The sequence below is a fragment of the Zalophus californianus genome, chromosome 2 (assembly GCF_009762305.2).
Source record: "Zalophus californianus isolate mZalCal1 chromosome 2, mZalCal1.pri.v2, whole genome shotgun sequence".
In the NCBI taxonomy this organism is placed as follows: Eukaryota; Metazoa; Chordata; class Mammalia; order Carnivora; family Otariidae; genus Zalophus; species Zalophus californianus.
The window spans coordinates 122,463,081-122,487,651 of record NC_045596.1 but is presented as its reverse complement, the minus strand read 5'-3'; the positions used below and the strand labels follow the sequence as shown (position 1 = coordinate 122,487,651).

Genomic DNA, 24,571 nt, shown 5'->3' with positions numbered 1-24,571 from the left:
ATTAAAGAAAAAACAAAATAGATTTATCAGGGACTTTAAAGCCAGGGACAAATTATTGAAATAATCAGAGCCTATCTTAAATTGCTAAATATATCCGTGTAGAGTTCTGAACTCCAACGAATATTTTTGGAGGGGAGAATTATAGATCCTTTGGTCCTACCTCCCCATTATCTTCCAGACTTGGATACTGAAGCTCAAGTAATCCAGTGACCTGTCAAAATCACACCCTGAGCTAATGGCAGAAGAGAATATAGAACTCATACCTTTTAATATTCAATCCTTTCTGCACTAGACCACATAGCCTTCGTGTTATGTGTTGGGCAATGTAAACAGTGTGGAACAGTTACTCCAAATGATGAGTAATACATTTCAGGAAGAGAGAGTTCATACTTCAAATGATCAATATAAATAGTAAGGTTAGACTGCTCCTAACTTAAGACTATAGTTTCAGCAGGATGCAAAATATTAACTACTTTTGTGTGTTACAGTTTACAGAGCTGAATTAAGGGGCTTATCCTCAGTGTTTACTCAGTGTAACATCCTCGTAGAAAAGGATTATTGTATTTACTGCATGTCAGATACTATGACTATGCAAAAACTGTGTAAGAGACTTTAAGTGATGTGATAACAGTTCTGTTTACCCCCATTTTTACCATTTTCTGCCATCTCTGATTGCTGACTCCAGTAAAGTGCTCTGAATGTTGTTGTGGTCCAGTCTGGTCCTCAGCCTGTTACTGCAGGGCTTGTCAGAAATCATTAGCCACTGATTTCTTTGACTAATGTTGCAGTTGATTGTCTGAATCATGTTCAGACACTGTAAATGAGGCAGAAACATCCTTTCTGCTCACCAACTGTGAAATGGCTAACGGGGTTAGATTGCCAAAAATCAGAATAAATGTATTTCCGATAAGACTTGACATTGATTTCAAGCTCAAGATGGCAAACTTGATTTTTTTTTTATTCCTGTGTTTCTTATTGCACAAGAGTAAATCTGTATCATTGCCTTTTTCTCCTTAAAGTAATGCACAGTATTGAGCGCAGTGCCGAACTTTTGTTATGAAATGGCACAATTTGGGGTTTGTGTAGGAGATGTGTAAGTCAGCTGTACTGTCTTCTTACGGTGGGCAAGAAAGAAAAGGTAAAAATACACCTTAGGTAATAGAGCATAACTTCTTCTTTACAAACAAACCTGATGGGTGCCTCTTTATGGTTTCACAGACATTTTCTGGCCCAGGTGGGTTTATTTAAACTCTTCTAGAACTCAGACAAATTAAAAATGAAACATTCAAATGTGGCTACACTGTGGGGGTTACATTCTCACTCATTTCAGAGTCTCCTGGATGACTCTATATGTTGGGAGGCTTTAAGGAAGAAAAACAGCTATCTTTCAGTATTAGAAGGACCGTTGCATGGATGAGGGATGGACTCATCTTGTGTTGTCCCACAAAACACAACCAGGCGAGCAGGTAGAAGTTACAGGTTTTGCTTAACTTAACCGATAGTTTTCTCACGTAATTCTTCGGTGATAGAGTGGGCGGCTCCACAAGGGGTGGTTTCCAGTCACGGAAGTAGTTGAAGCAAAGGCTAAATCAGGATTGCTTCACATCGACATTATTCAGGTTTGGGGCTGGATAGTTGTTATGGGGGACTATCGTGTGCATTGTAGGGTATCTAACAGCGTCCTTGTCTTCTAGTTGCTCAATGACAGTAGCAACCCTCCCAATTATGACAACCTCAAATATCTCCAGACATTACCAAATATCTCCTAGGGGGCAAAATCACCCCCATTTGAGAACCACTTAGATAAGGTAAGTATACGGGGAAATTAAGCAGTTGCTTTATTCAACTCTTTAGTAGGTATTATTAATACCTCATCTTACTGGAACCTTATAACATCCCTTCAAGGTAGACTTTATTCATTTCCATTTTATACCTGAGGAAATAGGCTCAGAGAGAGTAAGTCACTTGACACATGTCACTCAGCTCAGGTATAGAACTGTGTGACTTGAAAGCCTATGCTATTAGAAGAAAATGTGAATACCCAGAGGGAAATTTGATTAATTATCCCATAAGTCTCCTCCAAAGCCTGGTCTATGCCCTCAGAGGAGAAGTCCCTACTGATTTCAAATATTGAATTAACTAAGGAAGAGAGCTGTGGGAGAGGGTGGTAAGCAAAGAAAGGAATGTCTATAGAAAAAAAAATACCAAAAATATGAAGTAAAAGTAAGATTATAGCTCTTTGAAATTTTTGCAAAATTACAAAATTACAAAATTTCCATCCCAAATGGGCTAGATGTTAGAACTTTATGTGGTGGTTTCCACGAATTGTCTTTCTACAGAAACAATGATAGATAGGGTCACAAGCCAGAGCATGAAGGCCCATTTAAACTTCATGTCACTGATCTGTCTTAGTTTGAGAATGCTCAGTGCTATGCCAGAGGGAAAAAGAAGAGTATTTCCTCTCATTTCCCTAGACACAGGAACAACTCTGCATTAAATTTTTTGAGGGGCAACTGGTCGGTTAAGCATCCAACTCTTGATTTCAGCTCAGGTCTTGATCTCAGGGTCTCTGGGCATGGAGCCTACTTTAAAAAAAAAAAGTTTGTTGTTGTTGTTGTTTTTTTAACTTGAATAGTGGGAAACAAGGCAGGCAAGTGTACCATCTTGGATGTGGCATAGTTTAACCAAACACACTGAGCTGCCTAGAAAGTAGAAAGACAAAAGCTATGAAAAAAAAAATCCTGCAAAAGACTGCATTTATGAACATGTAGAATAAAGAATGAAAGTGAATAACCCACCTCACCTTCAAAACAATAGTCAAATTCCTCCCTTGTAATCAAATAGATAAGTTGCAACTTGAAAGTTTATCACTTCATACCATCAATTAAAACTGTAATTAAAAACTAATGATGTACTGTATGGTAACTAACATAACATAATAAAATAAATAAATAAAATCTTTAAAAAATTAAAATAACAAAACTGTGATTACTTAGTACATGTTACTAGACAAAACATTCTATGGGTGACTCTTTTTTTTTAATTTTATTTTATTATGTTATGTTAACCACCATACATTACATCATTAGTTTTCGATGTAGTGTTCCGTGATTCATTGTTTGCGTATAACACCCCGTGCTCCATGCAGAACGTGCCGTCTTGAATACTATGGTGACTCTTAAAGCAGACTTTCTATTGGACATTGTTGCTTCTGTGTACTCTGGTAAAGCTTCTTTCTCATTGTATCACTCCTTCCCTTCCCCACACCTTTGTTCAAGCGGCCCTCCTCACCACTGACCCAATCCTGTCATTCATTTAGATTGAGTTTCTCTTCCTATAGGAAGCCTTTCCCAGATCTTCATTGTTCCTACACTATCTGAAATTCACTCATGTATACATTTAATTACAAATTTTCTCCCCATCCCCTAGATGCAGTGTAGACTGCATGGGGGCAGGGATTTTGTCTTATTTGCTGCTGTATGACTAGCATCCAGAACACCGCTTGGCCCGTAGAAGACGCTCAGTCTTTGTTTAATGAAATAGTGCCTTTGGACTAGATTTTTAGCCCTTTATACAGACTTACAGCACTATATAATATCAATGTCTCTAAGTCATTGCTTTAGTAAGGCCTTTAAGAGCAGGGATATATCTTTATTACATATACAGATATGTAATATACACTGTGTTCATAAAATATATGTATGTAATTTTATCTTGCAATTGCATCTAATGATCTGATAGAATGTACTAAAAGAGTACTTTGCATAATACATAGGTTCTGAAGGTTGAGCATTTTGAAGAAAGCAATAATGAGAGGGCGTTCCCTTTTAGGTATCAGTGACTTACAAACTCCTGATGTTCACATCTGCAGCTGGACGTTCCCCTCTTCCTTCTATCATTCTCTTCCATACCGCTTTGATAAGAAGATTGTGGAAAAGTGTGGAAGCTTCTAGAAAACCTGAGATATAGAAGTAGACCCAAAAAAAAGAGGTTATAAAAATCCGTAGCTGCTTAAAGGATCACATCATAAGGCCGAATTTTAAGAGAAGGCCGGCCTTTTGTTGTTGTTGTTGTTTTATAATCTTGCCTCAAATTATCCTGCACACACTGTCTGAATTGTTTCATTTCATTTTGTTAGGCTGCTTAAAACTCCACCCAGAAGAAGGGATTTGGGGCTAGCAAGCGTCCTTTTTAAAACGTAACTTCTGAGGTCACCTGGGTGGCTCAGTCAGTTAAGCGTCTGACTCTTGGTTTCAGCTCAGGTCATGATCTCAGGGTTTGAGATCGAGCCCCACTTCGGGCTCTGCACTCAGCAGGGAGTCTGCTGGAGATTCTCTCCTTCTGCCCCTCCCCCTGCTTGCTCTCTCTCTTTCTCTCTAAAAATAAATAAATCTTAAAAAAAAAAATAAAACTACAACTTCTGGCCGAGTTAGTGATCTTTGAGTCGTTCATACGTAAGTATGAACTACTTTAGTCAACTATTGTCCTTCTGTCAGTGAGCTGAGGAAATTTCCCTGGTGAAATACAAGCACACAGGTGGAGGGAGTGGACCAAAAGGGAACAGGGCAAACGCCATGGTATTTCAGAATGTTTTCTAAGGCAAACCTTTCTCTTCCAAGCAGCAAACATAACTACAACTGAAAGGGTAACATGAGGGATCACTGTAGTGATAGAACTTTTCTGTATCTTGACTGTGGTGGTGGTGGTTACATGAATAGATGCATATGATACAATCACGTTAAATTAACACCACAGGCACACACATACGAGCGTGTGTAAAACTCATGAAATCTGAATGAATGTGGGTGAATTGTGTCAACATCAGTTTCCTGGTTGTGCTGCTGTCCTGTGTGGTCAGGCAGGCTGTTACCCGGGTGAGGGATAAATGAGAGTGCTCTGTATTATTTCTTACAATTGCATGTGAATCTACAATAATGTTAAAGTACATAAAGGTTTTAAAACAAATTGACCAGGACTGTTTCCTTATAATAGCTGGCTGGGCAGAGGGGTGCCGAGATGATTCCATCTAATCTGGGAAAGTCAGACCAGGAGTGATAGTCTTCATAGTGGTTTAAAGCAGGTCTCAGCTGTGAAAACAAGTATAAGGGCCATTATTGCTGGAATTTTTTTTCTGTGTTAATGTTGTCTACAGTAAGGGGATTGTAAGAGTGGCGGTACCCTCATCACTGGAAGTCCTCAACATGCGAGGGTAGAAAACAGTTGGGTGTTTGAAATTAATAGAACCTAATAATGACTTCTTATGTATCTGCCCTTAAAGGTGCCAAAGCTCAGGCACAAAATTTATTCTTATAATCTTCTGGGAGGATAAGGCTATTCTTCTATCCTTTTTCCTCAATCTCTCTCTTCTCTCTCTGTCTCCCCCTCCCTCCCTTTTTCTCCAGCCCCCCCCCATTCACTTTGTTGACAGGTGACAATCTTGACTTAAATCCAGTGCTCCCTTGAAGGGTATCACAGCAAAAGAGATTAACGATCCTTCAAATTTTATTTTATAGCAAACAATTCTTCAAAGAATTTGTCACGTATTGCCAACATTATTCTTTTGCACATTCTCATTTTTTATGCTAAGTATTCTACTAGTTTTGTTTTTAGGTGACCAGTAGAAATGATCTCATTTTGAGAACTTGTATTTTATTTGAAAATGCCTTTTCAGGCAAATCAGTTTTATTCTAGTGGAAAGATAAAGCTCATTGCCTTTAAAACTTCAAGTAAAATAGTTTTCCCAAAGCTTCATTTGCATTATTCACTGAAATTATTGGAGAAATTTGAGTAGCCAGGCAGCACTCAATTTTTATTAGGTATTTGAACTGATTTTTCCAACTGTGATAACCTTGTAATCATGCACAGTTTGGTGTTCGTTGAAATTTACTTAGTATTGTGCTTAATTGGTGCTGTCCTTTGTCTTTTGACAAAGGTTGATAAGTTCATTGTCAATACAGTTTAAAGATACATAATGAATTTCCAATTCATCAAAATAGTTTGCACCTGAGAGTCTTTATTCTCTCCTCTTATCTTTGATTTGTGATGATAGAATTTAACGTTGCAGACCCTGCATTTGTTTCCAACATATGCTTGTCCAAGGGATATTCGGTCAAGTACAGTGGATCCCTCAGATCGCACACTGTATGTTCTCACTTGAAGTATTCTTTATAAAAAAATTCCACTATTTGTCTAATGACTCAATGTTTATTCATTTGTAAATTACACCCTGCCTACTTTAATTAAAAAGCAGGTAAGGTAGCTTACCATAAGAGCAGTATAAAACATCTTTATTTTCTACACAATTTGTAATCTCATGTTATTTCTCCACTTTTATGAGTTTTTCCCTTGTATTTTAACAATGTCCTTTCTACTCCCATAGATCAGACTATGGAATTCCCCAATCTGCTGAATTTTGCCTTGTGTTCTCCTTGTGATTCACCTGTCTGCGTTTACTCTCTCCCACTCGAGCTCACTCTCTCCCACTCCCGAGGAGCAAAGGTCCTGTCTGATTTAGATGAGCTCCTCTGGCACTTTGTAGGTCTTCACTTTGGACTTCATGTCACTCATTGTTTCCTTACTGGGCCAGTAATGAACTAAATGCTTCCTACTGCCTGTATAGTACCTGCTTTTAGGTTAAATGTGGGAGGTGACTTATGAACTTTCTCAAGCCACAAATTAAAATGTGTTGCCTTTACTTTGAGGAAGGAAGCCCCTTTGAGGAGCTGTTCACTAATGGCTGGTTCACAGACTCCCAAAGAATCTTGTCCTGTGGCTTACACAGCACTCTATATTATCTCCTCGTGGCCTCACAACAACTCTCAGAAGCAGGTTTTCTTTTTCATTTCTGAGGAAAGCGTCTCCAGGAGCTTTCCTGGACCAAATGTGTGAAAGAACTAGGACTTGAATCCATGTCTTCTTCCTCTGAAGTTAGTGTTCATTCCGGTAGACCACATCTGGCTCCAGGAGGAAGCTTCTATGGAGTCACGTCTGAGGCCCAAACCAAAAGCCCAGACTGAGTTCGATTTTGCCCCTGTTCCTTCCAGGAAATGCTGCACACTTTTGTGGGATAGGAGTCATCAGCACTGACGTATTTACCTGTAATTTCTTGGATACCTACCCTTCATATCCATAGGGTAGAGCGTCATAACCCCTAAGATAATGGGTGCCTGTGGATACTTACTGTACCGGTCCAGGTGGCCAGGGGCATGGGAGAGAATGCAGGTAAGCCTGGTATAAGCCCTGGGGAATCCTGCCTCCAGTCATCGCAAAGTGCATCCACCCAAACCTCTGTACCACAAGACTATAAATGCTGTCAGGGCTGCAAGCATGTTCCCCTCTATTTAAGATTTCTTAGGGTCTAACATAGCACCGGTACACAGTAACGATATTTATGGAATAAACAAATTCTTTTTGGCAGGAAATATAATAATATTCAATCTTAAAGTTCTAGAATGTCATATAAAGATGTATGGACCAAAACAGACACTAGAAGGTCTCTTTCTAAATATTTTGATATTTGGGTTCAATAAGGTCTCCTATAAATTCACAAAATTCATGAATTCTGCCCCTTCACTCAGAAAGGTCTATGTCAAGTTATATCAGACTTAATGTAGGTGTTGTCAGTTATGCAAGACAAAGTGAAGAGACTATTCTCAGGTTTATACAAGGCACATTAAGAGGCTTAAAAATAAGAATCAAAATTTTGAACTTTGCAGTTTTAACAGGAATTAAAACCCTGGGTCAATATGCATCAGTAAGTTTTAATACCAGCGTTCTAGCAAGCAGTCACTCATAAACCACATACACACACACGCACACACACACACACACACACACACACACAGAAAAACAAAAACAAATTTTATGAGGTATCATGATGGCTTCATTGAAATTATTTCCCAAATATTAACCTTAAGAAAGTAAAGTCACATATCAATACTGCCTCTAATACTTAAATCTTCAAAGCTGCCTAATTCAGGCAGTAGCACACAGCGCGAATTTACGTCCTCCTTCACCCTGACTCTCTCTCCAAATGCTGTCAAATGACTTTCACTAATTCTGTCTTAGAAAATGTGCAAAAAGGATTTCCATAGAGGTCTTTGGAGATTTCCTGTGTCCTCATGTGTGTAATAGGTTGGGTCAAGTAACAATGAAGGAAGAAGAAAGAATAGGAATTTTGTTTTACATATTTTCCTCCTTCTGGCCACTGAAAGAGAAAGAGAATAAAAAGGGAAATTATACCATAAAGATGGTGTCAGTGTTAAATTAAATTAAGATCATATGTTTGGCGGTGGCAGCCATAATCTTTTGATTATTGAAGAGATTGTTGGTAATGAAGTACATTTTTAAGAAATATTTTTAGTGTATACCGAATCCATGCACAAACTATGAGATATGCTTCTAATAAAATGATAGATTTAGAAATTGCCTAGCACCTAAATTCACACTTTTCAAAACAACTATTTATAGAAAGAAAAGTGATATTTAAGCTACCCCAGTAGAATATTATAATGTGCCTTCTATTACCTTAGATAATAGTACCATATTTTAAAATAATGTTGTGAACCATTCAATTATTTATTCACACCTAAGTTCTATAAATTGGAAGATTTGGGATTGTGCAAGAAAAGAATTATTTTTACGAAAGTAAGACCTCACTGTCATGGCTTAAAGACATTGCTGTGAAACAAGTTATGCTATAGATAAAAATAAACCAAACCTACATGAATTTTTAATAAACAAAAAATATTTTATGGAGACATTAAAAACAACTATTAATTTTCATCTTTTCTGTTATGAAATGAAACATCAGTGAATCTGGCCTTGCTGTATATTTAATACGTATTTCTTTTCCTGATAGGTCCTTAACACTTACAGTAAAATCTCCACAGACCTGGATGATGATCTCAGCCTGGGGAGAGCCTATGAAGCAATAGCCAAGGTCCTGCAGAGGTAAGTTAGCACATCCTTGTCTTGCTGTCACTGTGAATTCACTCAGCTGTGAAAGACTTAAATTGTTTGAGGTCTGTCGCTTTCCATTACTGCCTGCTTAAATTTTAAGCAGTGCCCTTCTTAAGTGACCCTTTCATCGTAAGTTATTTTAAACCAATGTGGTATTTTAAAATATGCACCTAAACTCCCCTTTGTCTATGCCTCCTTTGTACTATTTTATTTTTGATTTTCTGTAAGTTTAGTGATGACCTTGAATGAAAGGGAAAAATCAGGTCACATCTCACAGGTTAAAAAAGCAGAGAGCACAGAAATATATAGTACGCTTCAGTAACCATGGCTCAGCGTAACCTTTCTGGATCTCTTCTTGGAGGAAAGTTTTCATTTATCCTTCAGTCTTGCTTCTTCCATTAAGACATCGCTCCTTTGAGCGTACATATCTGGATAAACAACTGAATGCGAGAACAATTTTCCCTCTATTTCATTTAAAACAGAAAATTTAATATAAGTATACCTGAACAACAAATTTTTCCATGGAAAACATATGATTTGCCCTTTACTCATACTATGATCATTGTGTACTCCATTTAATTATTGCATTATGTTGTAATGTTATTATTTAATTCAAGGTAGAATAAGAAAAGTTATCAAAATTAAAGCCTTGGTTTTTGGTATGTTATCTTATACCCAAGAGATGGCTTTTTAATAATGGTGGTGCTGGTAGTAGTTAGTAGTGGTAAGAAGAAGAAAAAGAACAGATACAGATTATGTCAAGTTCTAATTCCTGTATTTCAGCTTGTAAACACGTAGGAAGTAGTGTTTTTAAAAGATAAAATTGTTATTTAAAAGGCATTTAAAAGATTAAATGTCTAGTGAACTGAAAGTATATCATCATTATATAATTACCACTGCCAATATAATAATCAATAATTAAATAAATAATTAAATATTAAAATGCCCATGCCAACGGAATGAAAAGTCCCTACGAAATACCAAGTAAAAGACAATGCAGTCATCACTGGATAAGTGGTTAGGGACACAGATGTATCTATGAGGAAAGTATGGCTATTTACTCCAGGAAGGTGGGGCCAGCCATGGGTAAAGTAACCTGTGAGTGTTGTGGTTCTTCCAAGTAGAGATCGGTGACTAGCCTGTGGAAAATCAACCCAGCTAACCCTTAAACGTTTACTTTCCATGTAACAACTGGAAAGAAACAGATGTTTGAACACAAAGAAGAGATTTATAAGTTTTCAATTTCATGTCTATTTGTAACACACCAATTCTGTGTCCTTTGGTGCAGTTCATTTTGATTATTAAATTACTTGACTCCGTTGTTAACATGGCCCAGATTTAGTAGAAAATGGTTGGAGTATTTGTCTTGCTTTGTAGTAGCAGACCTGGCCTAAACCTATACAGTTAAATAAATGCATCCCTTAACATGTTTATAAAATAATTTTTACAAAATGACATGTGTTCCAACATGACTAAAGAGATAAAACTCCAGGGGAAAATATTTTCTTTTATAAGCATATATTGAGCACTTACTATGTCATAAGGGTTGGAATGCTGCTTTGGTTACTGTTAGTTTTTCTTAAACTTCTGGATGCATGAGATTATCTTAAAATAATTCTCACCTGTTAAAGACTAGTGTCTCTCTTGGAATATTTTAATCCCCACTCAAGGATCTGAATTCTTGGTCTATACGGTAAAAGCTAAGGGGAGAGTTGAACAATCTGGTAAATCTTGGCAACAATAACAGACAGACAATTTAATCTTTTAATTTGGCTGCTAAAGTGTTACTTGGGGCTTACATGTGGAAAAGGATACAGCTGTATTTGATGTATCACAAAGTAGGGTGTGTGTTTGGCAGGAATGGGGAAAATTCTATTCCAACAGTCTGGGAACCTGCCTTGAGGCAAACATATAATAGGCAGGAAGATCGATCCCCACCTCATTTTTATACCCAATGAAACAAATTCCACTTATAAGAATTCCCATCTACTAAGTACCAGTGAAGCCATCAATGATTTGTATGGCAGACCTGGGTTCTTAGTTTTATAATGTTATATGATATATAAGAGAATACAGGAGATGCTTCTTCTGGGGCTGTAGGGAAGAAGTACCCCAGGGACACTGCAAGCTTTCCAATCCAAATCTACTATTTTGCAGCATTGTTGGTGGTTATGGAGTAGCATTCAGGGGAGTGTAAGCCTCAGCATATTCTTTTACCATTTGTGCAAAATAACTCAAGAGACAGATGTTTCAAAAACAAACACTCTCTTCAGATAGAAAACATACCCTAGTTATCTAAGAAGATGTATTAAATCAAGTTCACTGATGACTCAAAATGCCTTGATACAAATTTTGTGGTCATTTTTATTAAATTTCTCTTTAAGAGCACCTTTCATGCACACACACACACACACACACACACCTCTTTCATGGTCCTAAACTACCCTCAGATTAGCAGCAACATGCAAGAAATGAAGCACAACCAAAATAGGGGAAATTATGGGAGCGGCAGTGGAGAAATAAATCAAGCGGCACATGAAGTCTTACATCTTCTCTAAATCTCTTTTTCTTAACCTGTGCAATTGCACAAGTTTCACTAATGGTAGCCCCATCTCTATAAATACATTTTATCTCCTTAAAGGAAATGGAAGAGGATAGCCATGTCTAGCATCATTGTGTATCTAAGACTATCAGCTGAGCGTGCATGAAAGGTGAATAATCTCTAAGGCTAGAAGCTTCTAAAATGGTTATAAGAATTTATACTAAGCCTTCAATTGAAAAACATGCCATATTCCCTCAAGACTAAGGACTTGGTAATACAGAGTTGTCCATTTGGTAATGCTGGACCCAGCCATGCCATTAGAGTTACTATTGATGAAGGTTTTAATAGTAAACAGTGTTTGTTATTTTTGCTGTTTTTCTGAATAATATTAATTGCACAAAGGGTTAAGGAGCATAACAGAAAATAAGCATTACAATGTCTTTTCCCACCCTACTTGGAATACTAGTGAAAAAAAGGGGGGGTTGTTATTCTAAAATGATAATAATTGCCTATGACACAGCTATAAAAGCCAGAATTATGGTCCATAAAACAAAGAGAGACTGAGTTGAGAAATTACCAAGTAAATATTATTATTTGAGTAAATGCAGAGAGCAAAATTCCTCAGTTTTCTTTATGGCATTTTCCTTTGCTTCATTTACTGAAATAACTCATTTTACTGAAATGCTGACACTCTCCAAATAATCAGGATGACTTTTGAAAAGAATCTAGAGGAAAAAATCACCAAAATGAGAATTGGTCAAGACACATTGGTCACAACTAGCCTACCTCTGGGTTTATTCCATACTCATTGTAAATTTTCTTGCAAACTCGGGTCAAATTATTTCCTAGCAAACTTTCCACAGTGGAGATCTTTCAATCAATCAGTACAAAGTTTCAAGTGTGAAAATTACCTTTCTGTTATAGCTGAAAATTAATTTCTTTTTGCTTGAGAGAAATGACATGCCCTAGTAATTTTCATATATTCTTTAAAATGGAACATCCAGGCTTTGATGCGAAATTTCCTAAAAACGACCCCCCAAAAATACATCAAAACATTTCTATTAATTCATGAAATTAAGAATAGCTTTTTACATTTTCTCCTGTCACTGATTCCATTTGCCTTATTACTTTCATCTGTGGCCCACAAACTTGGTGGCACAATCAACAATCCCCTTAGTGGCTGTTTCATCTCTGCTCTATTTGATTTCTTCTCTCTGAGTAAATGATTAAGTTTTCATGCATTGGTTCAACCAAAATCTATGTTCACTCAACCACATCCTTTATTGATTACTTCTACTGCAAACAGTAGGCCAAGTGTGATATACATAATTGGACAGTTGTCAGGGGATGTGGGTGTTAACAGTCCTGTTTTCCCAGTTGGAAACTGGAATCACCTTGATGCACAAATATTCTGCACTGTTTCATTCTCATCCTTTCGACCGAGGAGTCCTGTTCCTCAGAATATATGTTTTTAACTCTCTAAGGCCTGGTTGAATGAATTTAATGATTATACCATATAATATGCTGTTCAAGTTGCACCTGTGCACTGCATATAGAAAACTGGAATTAATATTTGTCTAAAATTTTAACCTTATCCTTTAACTTATACAAATAATCTGTAGCTTTTCTACAAGGAAATATTTGATTCTTTCCCTTCCAAAGGAAGATTGGCTTCTAAATCTATTGCCAACTTGGAAATTTGGAAATCCTTTGAGCAACACATAATGTGTACATTTCAGATGCTATAATAACAATTTTGCTGGCTATAGAGCTGTACCTTCATTGAGTGGAGCATGTAATTTATACTAGAAAGGCTTTTTCTCTAGCATTATTTGTTAGAGCAAGTTTTAGATAATTTTAGATGTTTTGGAAATCTATTGCTACTTTGGGAGAAAAACAACTGGACTCAGCCAGCAATACTTTTGTTTATACTGTTTTGTATTTCTTGCTCACCAAACTCGGTTTTTGTTTGTATATGTTGTGATTTAACAATCCTCAGCCTGCCAAGCCTAATCTAAAATGTACTTCCAACAAAAATACATCAGCTTTAAGGAACATGAAATAAATAACCTTCAGTGAGTCCATTTTAGCTAAACAAAAATAATAATTTTTCCCTGAGGTTTTAAAGTGATATTCAAAGAAGTCTCTACTGTTTTTTTTTCTTATATCATCAACTTTTTTTCTTATATCATCAACTTTTTTTCTTGAATATTACAGTCCAAGAAAGAGCTTGGAGAGTTCACATCAATTTGATAAAACATTTTTAGTCCTAGAAATCCACAAGTTTGCTCAAAATTCTAAATAGTGGACTATTTTATTTATTAATAATTTTATACTCTCCAGCTCTCTCAATACCATTTTAGTTGTCCCACAAAACAAATATTTAAATTTGTAAGTGCATCTCTCATGGTACTTTACTCCATGTCTGCATTTGAAATGTTCCTCGAACAATTCATAATTTTTCTGGAGAATTGAGCTATGCCTAAATGTGGAAGAAAATTATTCATGATTTTGTTATGAAAAAAATGAGAACAGAATCATAAACAGCAATATTCACAACTTCAGGGATGTGAAATTCCATTCTACTTCTGATACACAGAGCATTCTTTTACAAATAAAAAAGGAAAAAAGAATGCCTCTGATAGTACCTGGCACTCAAGTCAACAAAAAGTGTTAGATCTTTGACCCTGCCCCCTAAAAGCCAGACACCAGGACTTAACGTGCCGTCTGTTTTGCAGAGTGTACGTTCACATTATGGCATTTCATTCACTGCATAATAGAAGATTTTCAGAAAATAACACTTGGCAAGGCACCTGGGTGGCTCAGTCTGTTATGCCTCTGTCTCTTGATTTTGGCTCAGGTCATGATCTCAGGGTCCTGAGATTGAGCCCCACCTCGGGCTCTGCACTCAGCAGGGAGTCTGCTTATCTCCTTCTCCCTCTGCCCCTCCCCCACCCCACATGTGCTTGCTCGCTCACTCTCTCTCTCTCAAATAAAATAAATAAATCTGTAAAGCAATCTAACTTATTTTTGCAAACATACCATAGTTTATCTATGAAAATGAACATTATCCTCGTCAAATCTTGGGAGGTTATACAAGTTGATACCTCTAATCCTGACACTACCTGTTTAAAATTAAACTTTTTTGAAATGATTTCTGAGCTTGTGGCATATGCTTTTGATATGTATATCAAAATATATATGTGTGTACACACACACACACACACACACACACACACACACACACATATTCAAAATAGCAGCACATCATTGTTTGAGAGGTGGGTTTGGTCTCTGGAAACAGTCAAAAGAATTTAGAGTCACATTTAGAAAATGTAGTAAATAGTCCCTATGGGTAACCTGATTTTTGAAACAAAATTCATTAAATTACTTATGAATGCTTTATACCACTCTACTATGCAGGAGCTTCCTAAAGAGGAATTCCAAAATTGCCATTAGCCTCATCATTAGATGACATCACTTAGAAGAAATTATCTCCCCAAGTTGACAGTGAAAGGCTTTAAGGGCAGGAACCATATTCCCCAGCAACTAGCACATTGTAGGGCATTTGATAGTCTCTCAAGGAAGTTACTGAAATAAAAGATGTTCTTGACGTTACCAAAATATCCAGGAGACAAGAGTTGCCAGTCATGGACTCCAAACGTCCAATGACTGATATACTCACAATTTACCTGGAAGCTTAATTTTTATGAGTATGCATAAGCATTTCCCTTCTCAAATTTCCAGCCATTCCTTTATTTAAAAAATATATGAAGCTTGGTATATGCTAAGCACTCTGGTAATAACTGTATGTCATTCTAAGCATTTTGCCAGTATGTTTATAACAACTTGTATAGATGACTTTAGTGACACCTAAGATTTCACAGCTAAGGGACACTTGCAAGAACAAACTACTATTCACCTTTTATAAACTTTTTAAAAGGTTTTATTTTAAAAAAAACAGCTTTATTGAGATGTAAGTCATATACCATACAATTCACCCCTCTTTTTTTGACATTTGAAGACTAGTTTTATTAAATTTTTAGTATAGATCAAAGACTATGGGATATCATGCAGTTGTTCCTCAGAGCTGCTGTGTTTATTTCCATACAGATCATAGAAAAATAGCATGTAGACAAAATATTTAATTTTAGTCGGTATTTAAAGGCAGCTTAAGAGAGGGCAAACAAGATGGTGGCATTTGAAGATCCTGAACTCACCTCCCATAGACACACTGCATCTATAGCTACATACGGAATAGTTCTTTCTGAAAAAGATCTGAAAACTAGCTGAACAGCTCCTTTACAACAAACAGTAAAAGAGCCACATCTAGATGGGTGGGTGAGGCTGAGATGCATTCTTATCAAAACCCCACCTGCAACATAACAATTCATAATTGGGAGTGATTTCACAAATCTGTAACTTCTCCCTGAGGAGTGAGGGATTCATGCCCCACATCAGCCACCCCAACCTGCAATGGAGAGACAAGCCCCAAAAATGTCTGGCTTTGAAAACCAACAAGGCTGACATCCAGGAAACCCAAAGGGCTATAGGGAACTAGAGTACTTCTCTTAACGAGCTTATATGCAGAGTGACTTACCCCAGGGACCAGCACAAAAGTAACAATTTGAAAAGTACATAGACTATATGTGAAGTTTGCTAATCTTAAAGCATATGCCGGAGGGGCAGAGGCCTATGGGACTTTCTCCAGGCTGAGGCACTGGTGGGTGCCATTTTTGCACTCAAGCAAGTGTGCCCCAGCTCTGTGCTCTCCTGCTGCCTTGCTAAAACTGTTGGATACATGAAGTCTACATAGGAGATGCTCCTCAGTCACCTGGCTCTGATAGCCAGAGGGGCTTGCATCCCTGGAACCCATGGACTGTAACAGAGAGACAGTTCCTGGCAGGTTACCATCCCCAGAGTACTACAGAGAATGAAGACTGAAACGCACTCCCAATCTTTCCATGAAAGAGGCCTATTTACTCATCCTGGAACTTGAGTCTGAAGGGCAAACTTCAAGTTTGCCACATACCTAGAAGGCTACAAAGGTGCTCTCAGGGAATATAGGCCATGTGAGGCCATCTTTCTGAATTCTTTAGGCCTTGCTACAGTGCACTGGTACCTCACAGAAAAGAGCTTATACACTCATTGGAAGCCTCAAATTTTGCAACTGTCACCCAAGGGACACCTTTGGGTCACCTGTTCTGAAGGTCTGCAGGGTTTACAATTATAGCCCCACAGGACTATATATATTTGAATACTTTAAAGCTGCTGCCTGAGCATCTGGCTTCCAATCAGCCTGAAAGTAGGTGCTGACTGAGATCCCTCGCTTTAGAAAACTGACAGGTCTTGGCACACTTCAACCCCTTGCACCTATCAAGAATAAATCAGGCTGCTTAGGTAATCACAAAGATTCAAGAGACAACCAAGAGCTAGAGCAATGTTGAACAACAAGATTCACCTCCTATACAAGTCCACTCCTATACAAGGAGAGGTAGTGTTTCACCTAATACATAGAAACAAACATAGAGAATCAAAAAAAAAGGGCGGGGGACAGAAGATTATGATCCAAATGAAAAAGCAAGATAAAACCGCAGTCAAAAACTTAATGAAATAGAGATAAGTAATTTACCTCATAAAGAGGCAAAAATAAAATAATTAAGATACTCAATGACTTGGGAGAAGAATGGATGAACACAGTGAGAACTTCCCCAAAGAGATAGAAAATATAAGAAAGCGCAGAAGTAAACAGGACTCACAGAGCTGAAGAATACAATAACTGAAGTGAAAAATACACAAGAGTAGTTCAACATCAAACTAGGTGAAGCAGAAGAAAGGATCAGTGATCTAGAAGACAGGGCAGTGGAACTCACCTAAATAGAGCAGCAAAAAAAAAAAAAAAGAATTTTAAAAAGGGAAGATAGCTTAGAAGACCTTGGAGACAACAACAAACAGAATAATATTTATAATTTAAGGGTCCCAGAAGAGACCAGAGAGAGAGAAAGGGGGAGAAAACTCATTTGAAGAAATAAATTGCTGAAAGCTTACCTAACATGGGAGAAAAATAGACATCCATATCCAGGAATCCCAGATAGATTCAAATAAAATGAACCCAGAAAGATCCACACCAAGATACATTACAATTAAAATATCAAAAGTTAAAAATAAAGAGAGAATTTTAAAAGGAGCAAGAGAAAAGCAAGTTGTTACATACAAGGGAAACCCCAAAGACTATCAGTAGATTTTTCAACAGAATCTTTGCAAGTGAGAAGGGAGGCAAATAATATATTCACAGTGGTGAAAGGAAAAAAGTTGCAGCCAAAAATATTCCACTTAGCAAGGTTATCATTCTGAATTGAAAGAGAGATAAAAAGTTTTCCAGACAAGCAAAAGCTAGAGAAGTTTATCATCACGAACTGGCTTTAAAAGAAATGTTAAAGGAACTACTTTAAGCTAAAAAAAAAAAAAGCATTAATTAGTAACAAGCAAACATATTAAAAGTATAAATCTCATTGGTAAGGGTAAATATATAGTAAAGATAATGGGTTAGTCACTGATAAAACTCATATGAAGGTTAAAAGGCAAAACTAGTGAAAATAGCTATAATAATTAGTTAAGGAATACAAAAAATAAAAAGATGTAAAATGTGACATCAAAAACATAAGAGGTGGAGTGGGAGGCAGTAAAAATGTAGAGTTTTAGAATGTATTCAAACTTAAGTTGCTATCAACTTAAAATAAACTGTTATATATGCCCCTCATGGTAACCACAAAGTAAAAACTTATAGTAGATACACAAAAGATAATAAGAAAGGAATCTAAGCATAACACTAAAGAAAGTCATCAAAACCACAAGGGAAGAAAGCAAAAGAAGAAGACAGGAATATAGAGGAACTACAAAGCAGCCAGAAAACAGTTTTTAAAAAATGGCAATAAGCACATACCTGTCAATAATTACTTTAGATGTAAATGGATTAAATTCTCCAGTCAAAAGACACGATGTGGCTAAATGAATAATAAAAAAATAAACACCCATCTATATGCTGCCTATAAGAGACTCACTTTAGATGTAAGGATACACACAGACTGAAAGTGAAGGGATAAAAAAGATGTTTCATACAATTGGTAAACCAAAAGAAAGATGGGGTAGCTAAACTTACATTAGACAATATAAGCTTTAAAACAAAGCCTGTAATAAAAACAAAGAAGGGAATTACATAATGATAAAGGGATCTATCCAACAAGAGGATATGACATTTTTAAATATTTATGCACCTAATATAGGAACACCCAAATATCTAAAGCAAATATTAACAGATCTAAAGGGAGAAATTGACAGCACTACAACAAAAGTAGGGGATTTTATTACCCCACTTACATCAATAAATAGATCATTTAGACAGAAAATCAATAAGGAAACATCATCCTTAAATGATACATTAGACCAGTTGCACATAATAGATATATACAGAACATTCCATAAAAAGCAGCAGAATACACATTCTTCTCAAGTGCACAGGGAATATTCTTCACAACAGATCATATGTTACAGCACAAAACAAGTCTCAATAAATTTAAGAAGATTGAAATCAAATAAAACATCTTTTCTGACTACAATGATATGAAACCAGAAATGAATTACAAGAAGAAAAAAAAACAGAAAATTCAGAAATATATAGAGATTAACAACATGCTACTGAACAACCAGTGGGTCAATTAAAGGGGAAATCAAAAAAATCAACATGATACACCACATTGACAAAATGTAGGATAAAATAATATAATCATCTCAGTAGATGCAAAAAAAAATTTGACAAAATTCAACATCCATTTATGATAAAAACTCTCAAGGAAGTGAGGATAGAGGGAATGAACCTTGACATAGTAAAGGCCGTATATGACATGCCCACAGCTAATATTGTACTCAGTAGTGAAAAGCTGAAAACTTTTCCTCTAAGATCAGGAATAAGACAAGGATGCCCATTCTCACCACTTTTATTCAACATAGTATTGGAAGTCCTAGCCATAGCAATTGGGCAAGGAAAAGAAATGAAGGTATCAAAAATGGAAAAAAGAGATAAAACTGTCACTATTTGTGGACAACATGACTTTACATATAGAAAATCCTAAAGAGTCCACCAAAAAACTGTTAGAACTAATAAATGAATTCAGTAAAGTTTCAGAGTACAGAATTAACATATGAAAATTTGTTGCATTCCTATACACTAACAACAATCTATCAGAAAGAGTAATTAAGAAAACAATCCCAGGGCACCTGGGCGGCTCAGTCAGTTAAGCATCTGACTCTTAGGTTCAGGTCATGATCTCATGGATCATGGGATCGAGCCCTGCATCAGGCTCTGCGCTCAGCGGGGAGTCTGCTTGAAAGATTCTCTCCTTCTGCTCCTCCCCCCACCCACTCACTCTCTCAATAAATAAATAAATCTTTGTAAAAGAAAAAAGAAACCAATTCCATCTATAATGGCATCAAAAAGAATAAAATATCTAGGAACAAATTTAACCAAGGAGGTGGAAAGACCTGTACACTGAAAAATATAAGACATTGATGAAATAAATTGAAGTAAACACAAATAAATGGAAAGATACTCTGTGTTCATGGATTGGAAGAATTAATACTGTTAAAATGTCCATACTTCCCAATGCAATCTACATATTTAGTGCAACCCCTATCAAAATCCTAGTGTCATTTTCACCAGAAATAGAACAAATCGTAAAATGTATATGGAACCACAGGAGATCTTGAATAGTCAAAGCAATCTTGGGAAAGAAAAACAAAGCTGGAGTCATCATGCTCCCTAATTTCAAATTGTATTATAAATCTATAATAATCAGAGTGCCTGGGTGGCTCAGTCGGTTAAGCCTCTGCCTTCAGCTCAGGTCATGATCCCACGGTCCTGGGATCTAGCCCCACATTGGGCTCTCTGCTCAGCAGAGCCTGCTTCTCCCTCTCCCTCTGTCTACCATTCTGCCTACCACTCTGCCTACTTGTGCTCTCCCTCTCTCTCTCTCTCTGTCAAATAAATAAATAAATAAATAAAATCTTCAAAACAAACCAAAAAAAGCAAAAGCAAACAAACAGAAACAGTACAGTACTGGCATAGAAACAGACACATAGATCAATAGAACAGAATAGAGAGTCCAGAAATAAACCCACACGTATATATACAGTCAATTAATTTACAAAAAAGAGCCAAGAATATACAATGGGAAAAGGACAGTTTATTTAATAAATGGTTAGGTGAACTGGACAGCCATATGCAAAAGTTACTACTTTTTTACACCATACACAAAAAATTAACACCAAATGGATTAAAGACAAATGTAAAACCTGAAATCCTAAAACTGAGAAGGTAGACAGTAAGCTCTTTGATATATGTTTTGGTGATTTGGCAGGGGGGGGTCTAACTCCAAAAAGAAAGGCGTAAAAGCGAAAATAAACAAGTGGGACTACATCAAACTAAAAAGCTGCTTCTGTACAGCAAAAGAAATTATCAACAAAATGTTAATGTTAATAATCTACTGAACTAGAATATTTGCAAGTCATATATCTGATAAGGAGTTAATATCCAAATAAATAAAGAACTCACATAACTCAATAGCAAAAAAAACCCCAAACAATCTAATTAAAAAATGGGCAGAAGATCTGAAGTCATTTTTCCAAAGAAAACATATACATGGCCAACAGGCCATGTTCAATATTACTAATCATCAGAGAAATGCAAATCAAAACCTTAATGAGGTATCACCTCTCACCTGTTTGAATGGCTATTATTAAAAAGATAAAAAACAAATATTGACAAGGGCATGGAGAGGGGAACACTCGTGCACTGTTAGTGGGAATATAAATTGGTACAGCCACTATGGAAAACAGTATGGAGTTTCCTCAAAAAATTGAAAGTAGAACTATGTGATCCAGCAATTCCACGTGTAGATATTTATCTGAAGAAAATGAAAACACTAACTTGAAAAGGTATATGCACCCCTGTGTTCACTGCAGCATTATTTACAGTAGCCAAGATATGGAAATAACCTAAGTATCATCAGTGGATGAATGAGTAAGATATAGTATATATACACAATGGAATTCTACTCAGCCATAAAAAAGAATAAAACCTTGCCATTTGGGACAACATGGTGAACTTTAACAGTATTAAGCTAAGTGAAATAAGTCCGGCGGAGAAAGATAAATACTTAAGCTGCCATTTATATGCAGAATCTGAAAAACAAACTGAAAAAACAAACAAACAAAACAAAGCAAAATGAAACTCATGTATGTGAGCAGTTTGGTGGTTGCCAGGAAGAAGGGGGTTTAGGGGTTAGGCGTAAGGGATGAACAGGGTTAGGAGGTACAGACTTCCAGGTGTGGAGTGAATATGTCATGGGGATGTGGTGTGCAGCAGAGCAACTCCAATCAATGGTGTTGAGCGTACTTGAAGGTTGCTGAGGGAGAGTAGATCTTGAAAGTGCTCATCAAAAGCAAAAAAAAATTTGTAACATTTTTATGGAGACAGATGATGACTAGATTTATTGTGGTGATCATCTCACAGTGTAGACAAGTGTTGAATCATCATGTTGTAAACCCGAAACTAATAGAATATTGTACGACAATTATACCCAAGAATAATTAAGAATAGAAATAACAAGGCAGGTTGACATTTTTTTCCAAGTTGAATAAGTTCTAATCTTAGATAACTCTTCGCTTTGGTTATACACATAATTTCCCACTCTAGTTAATTTTGTAAAACAGCCAAATAATTTTTAATTTGCCCGGTAGTGACTCTGACACACTCAACCCATTCGTGTGTCGCACTTGCATCTCAATGTTTATGGCAGCAATGTCCACAATAGCAAAACTGTGGAAAAAGCCGAGATGTCCATTGACAGATGAATGGATAAAGAAGGTGTGGTGTGTGTATATATATATATATATATATATATATATATATATACAATGGAATATTACTCAGCCATCAGAAAGGATGTATTCTTACCCTTTACATCAACGTGGATAGAACTGGAGGGTATTATGCTGAGCAAAATAAGTCAATCAGAGAAAGACAATTATCATATGGTTTCACTCATATGCAGAATATAAGAAACAGCACAGACGATCATAGATGAGAAGACATCAGAGAGGGAGAAAAACCATGAGAGACTCTTAACTATAGGAAACAAACAGGGTTGCTAGAGGGGAGGTGGGTGGGGGATGGGGTGATTGGACCATGGGCATTAAGGAGGGCATGGGATGTGATGACCCCTGGGTGTTATACACAACTGATGAATTATTGAACTCTACATCTGAAACTAATGGTGTGCTATATGTTGGCTAATTGAATTTAAATAAAAATTAAAAAACTCTTGCCACTGAAAATAAAATATTACCTTTTATATTACTTTTTCGAGAAATGCTTTCTCAACTGTTTATTGCGTGTGGTAATAATATAGTTCACCAATCACCTATTGTAGAGATTCACGGACAATATTATTATGTATTGAGTTCTATTTGCTCAGAGATTTTAGGTTAATATTAAATTTTGCCATTTAAACTGCAGCCAGGGAAATGAATGCCATTTCGCAAGTGAATTTGTAAGGTTAGAAATGTTGATATTTTGATGCCCACTATATAAACAGAATGCTGTTGAATGCATGATTGCTTTATGATTATGCACATATGACATAAACACAGGCACAAAAAATTAGGTACATTTGTTTTTGCATAAAATTAAATAAAATGAATAGATACATGTACAGATTTATTAGAACTATTAAGTAATTAGACCAGTTTTAGAATTGTTGGCTCTCATTATGTTCTAGTTATATATCATGTATACATAAATTCAATGTGAATTTTAAACTTCCTAGAAATTTTTAATCAAAAATTTACTAGCCAAAGAACTACCCATCATACTGAAGGAGTAACTTTATTTTTAGATTTCACTGAATCTAAGATTGTTTCTATCAGATGATGCACCTTACATACTACCAAAAATCATATTCTAACTAAACTGTAACATAATAACTCTTATTGCTTAGAATTTCAATTTTATATTTGACAAAAGAGCTATTTTAGGCTCATTTACACACAGACATTTTTATTACTCCTAAGCATTCATGTAAAAAGATACAAATTGATTATACTCCTCAAACATATATGCATTCCAAGTCCAATTCTTCTGAACCACTTTTAAATCAGAATTGTCAGGTTTTTTTCCTAAACGTATTATTTTTTATGCCATCAAGAACTTTGGTGCTATAGCCTTTCTTAAAATAGTGCTCCAGTATCATCTCCAGGATTTTTTTCCAAGTCATGGACACTCAATTTGCCCATTTTGAAGTTGGTATTTTCTTACCTTCCAGAAGATTTCATAAAGGTTTTTAAAAAACAACCAGTACTCCTATCCCTTTCTGAAATTATCTTTAAATAGTTGTTAACAGAAATATCAAGGCATTGCAATTGTTGGGTCATGTCCAGGATTATAAACCTAATCCACTTCTGCAGCAACAACTTTGACCTATCTGACTGTTCCCCATCTGACAAAGATTTTAAGATGCCCACCTGTTGTAAGACATCCTGATTTTAGAAATGTTAAAACCTGGGAAAATGTGTGTTTTAGAATCAATGAAATATGGTACTAATATTGCTAAATTTTTCTGTAATTGCAATAATTTTTTAAAGATTGTATTTATTCATTTGAGAGAGAGAGTGCAGAGAGGGAGAGGGAGGGTGAGAGAGAGAAGCAGACTCCCGGCTGAGCAGAGAGCCCAACGCGGGGCTCTATCCCAGGACCCTGGGATCATTACCTGGGCGGAAGGCAGACGCTTAACCACCTAAGCCACCCAGGCACCCAGTAATTGCAGTAATTTAAAAATTTGTAGCAAAACTTCTGTATATGCCACATTCATTACCATACCCTCCGGAGCTCCTATGAGTAAATCCTTGCAGTGTAAACTGAGAAATACCCGTGCACGGAGCAGCTCAATTGCAAAACAAACCTCTGCATTTCAGAATTTCATCCTGTGAATTATTGAGTCATGGCATAGGTGCTCA

General features: G+C 36.4%; 1 protein-coding gene across 2 annotated transcripts in view; it reads left to right on the top strand.

Annotated features, from left to right (window-relative positions):
• The window catches only part of TTC29 (tetratricopeptide repeat domain 29), a 253,933-nt gene that overhangs the window by 118,471 nt on the left and 110,891 nt on the right, over positions 1-24,571 (top strand). For both annotated transcript variants that reach the window (XR_003520533.1, XM_027597408.2), the window contains exon 9: positions 8,861-8,952. Coding sequence is in view for 1 of the 2 variants with exons in the window: in XM_027597408.2 (XP_027453209.1) it covers positions 8,861-8,952 (92 nt within the window). In the remaining variant the exon portion in view is untranslated. The remainder of the gene's footprint in view (positions 1-8,860; positions 8,953-24,571) is intronic.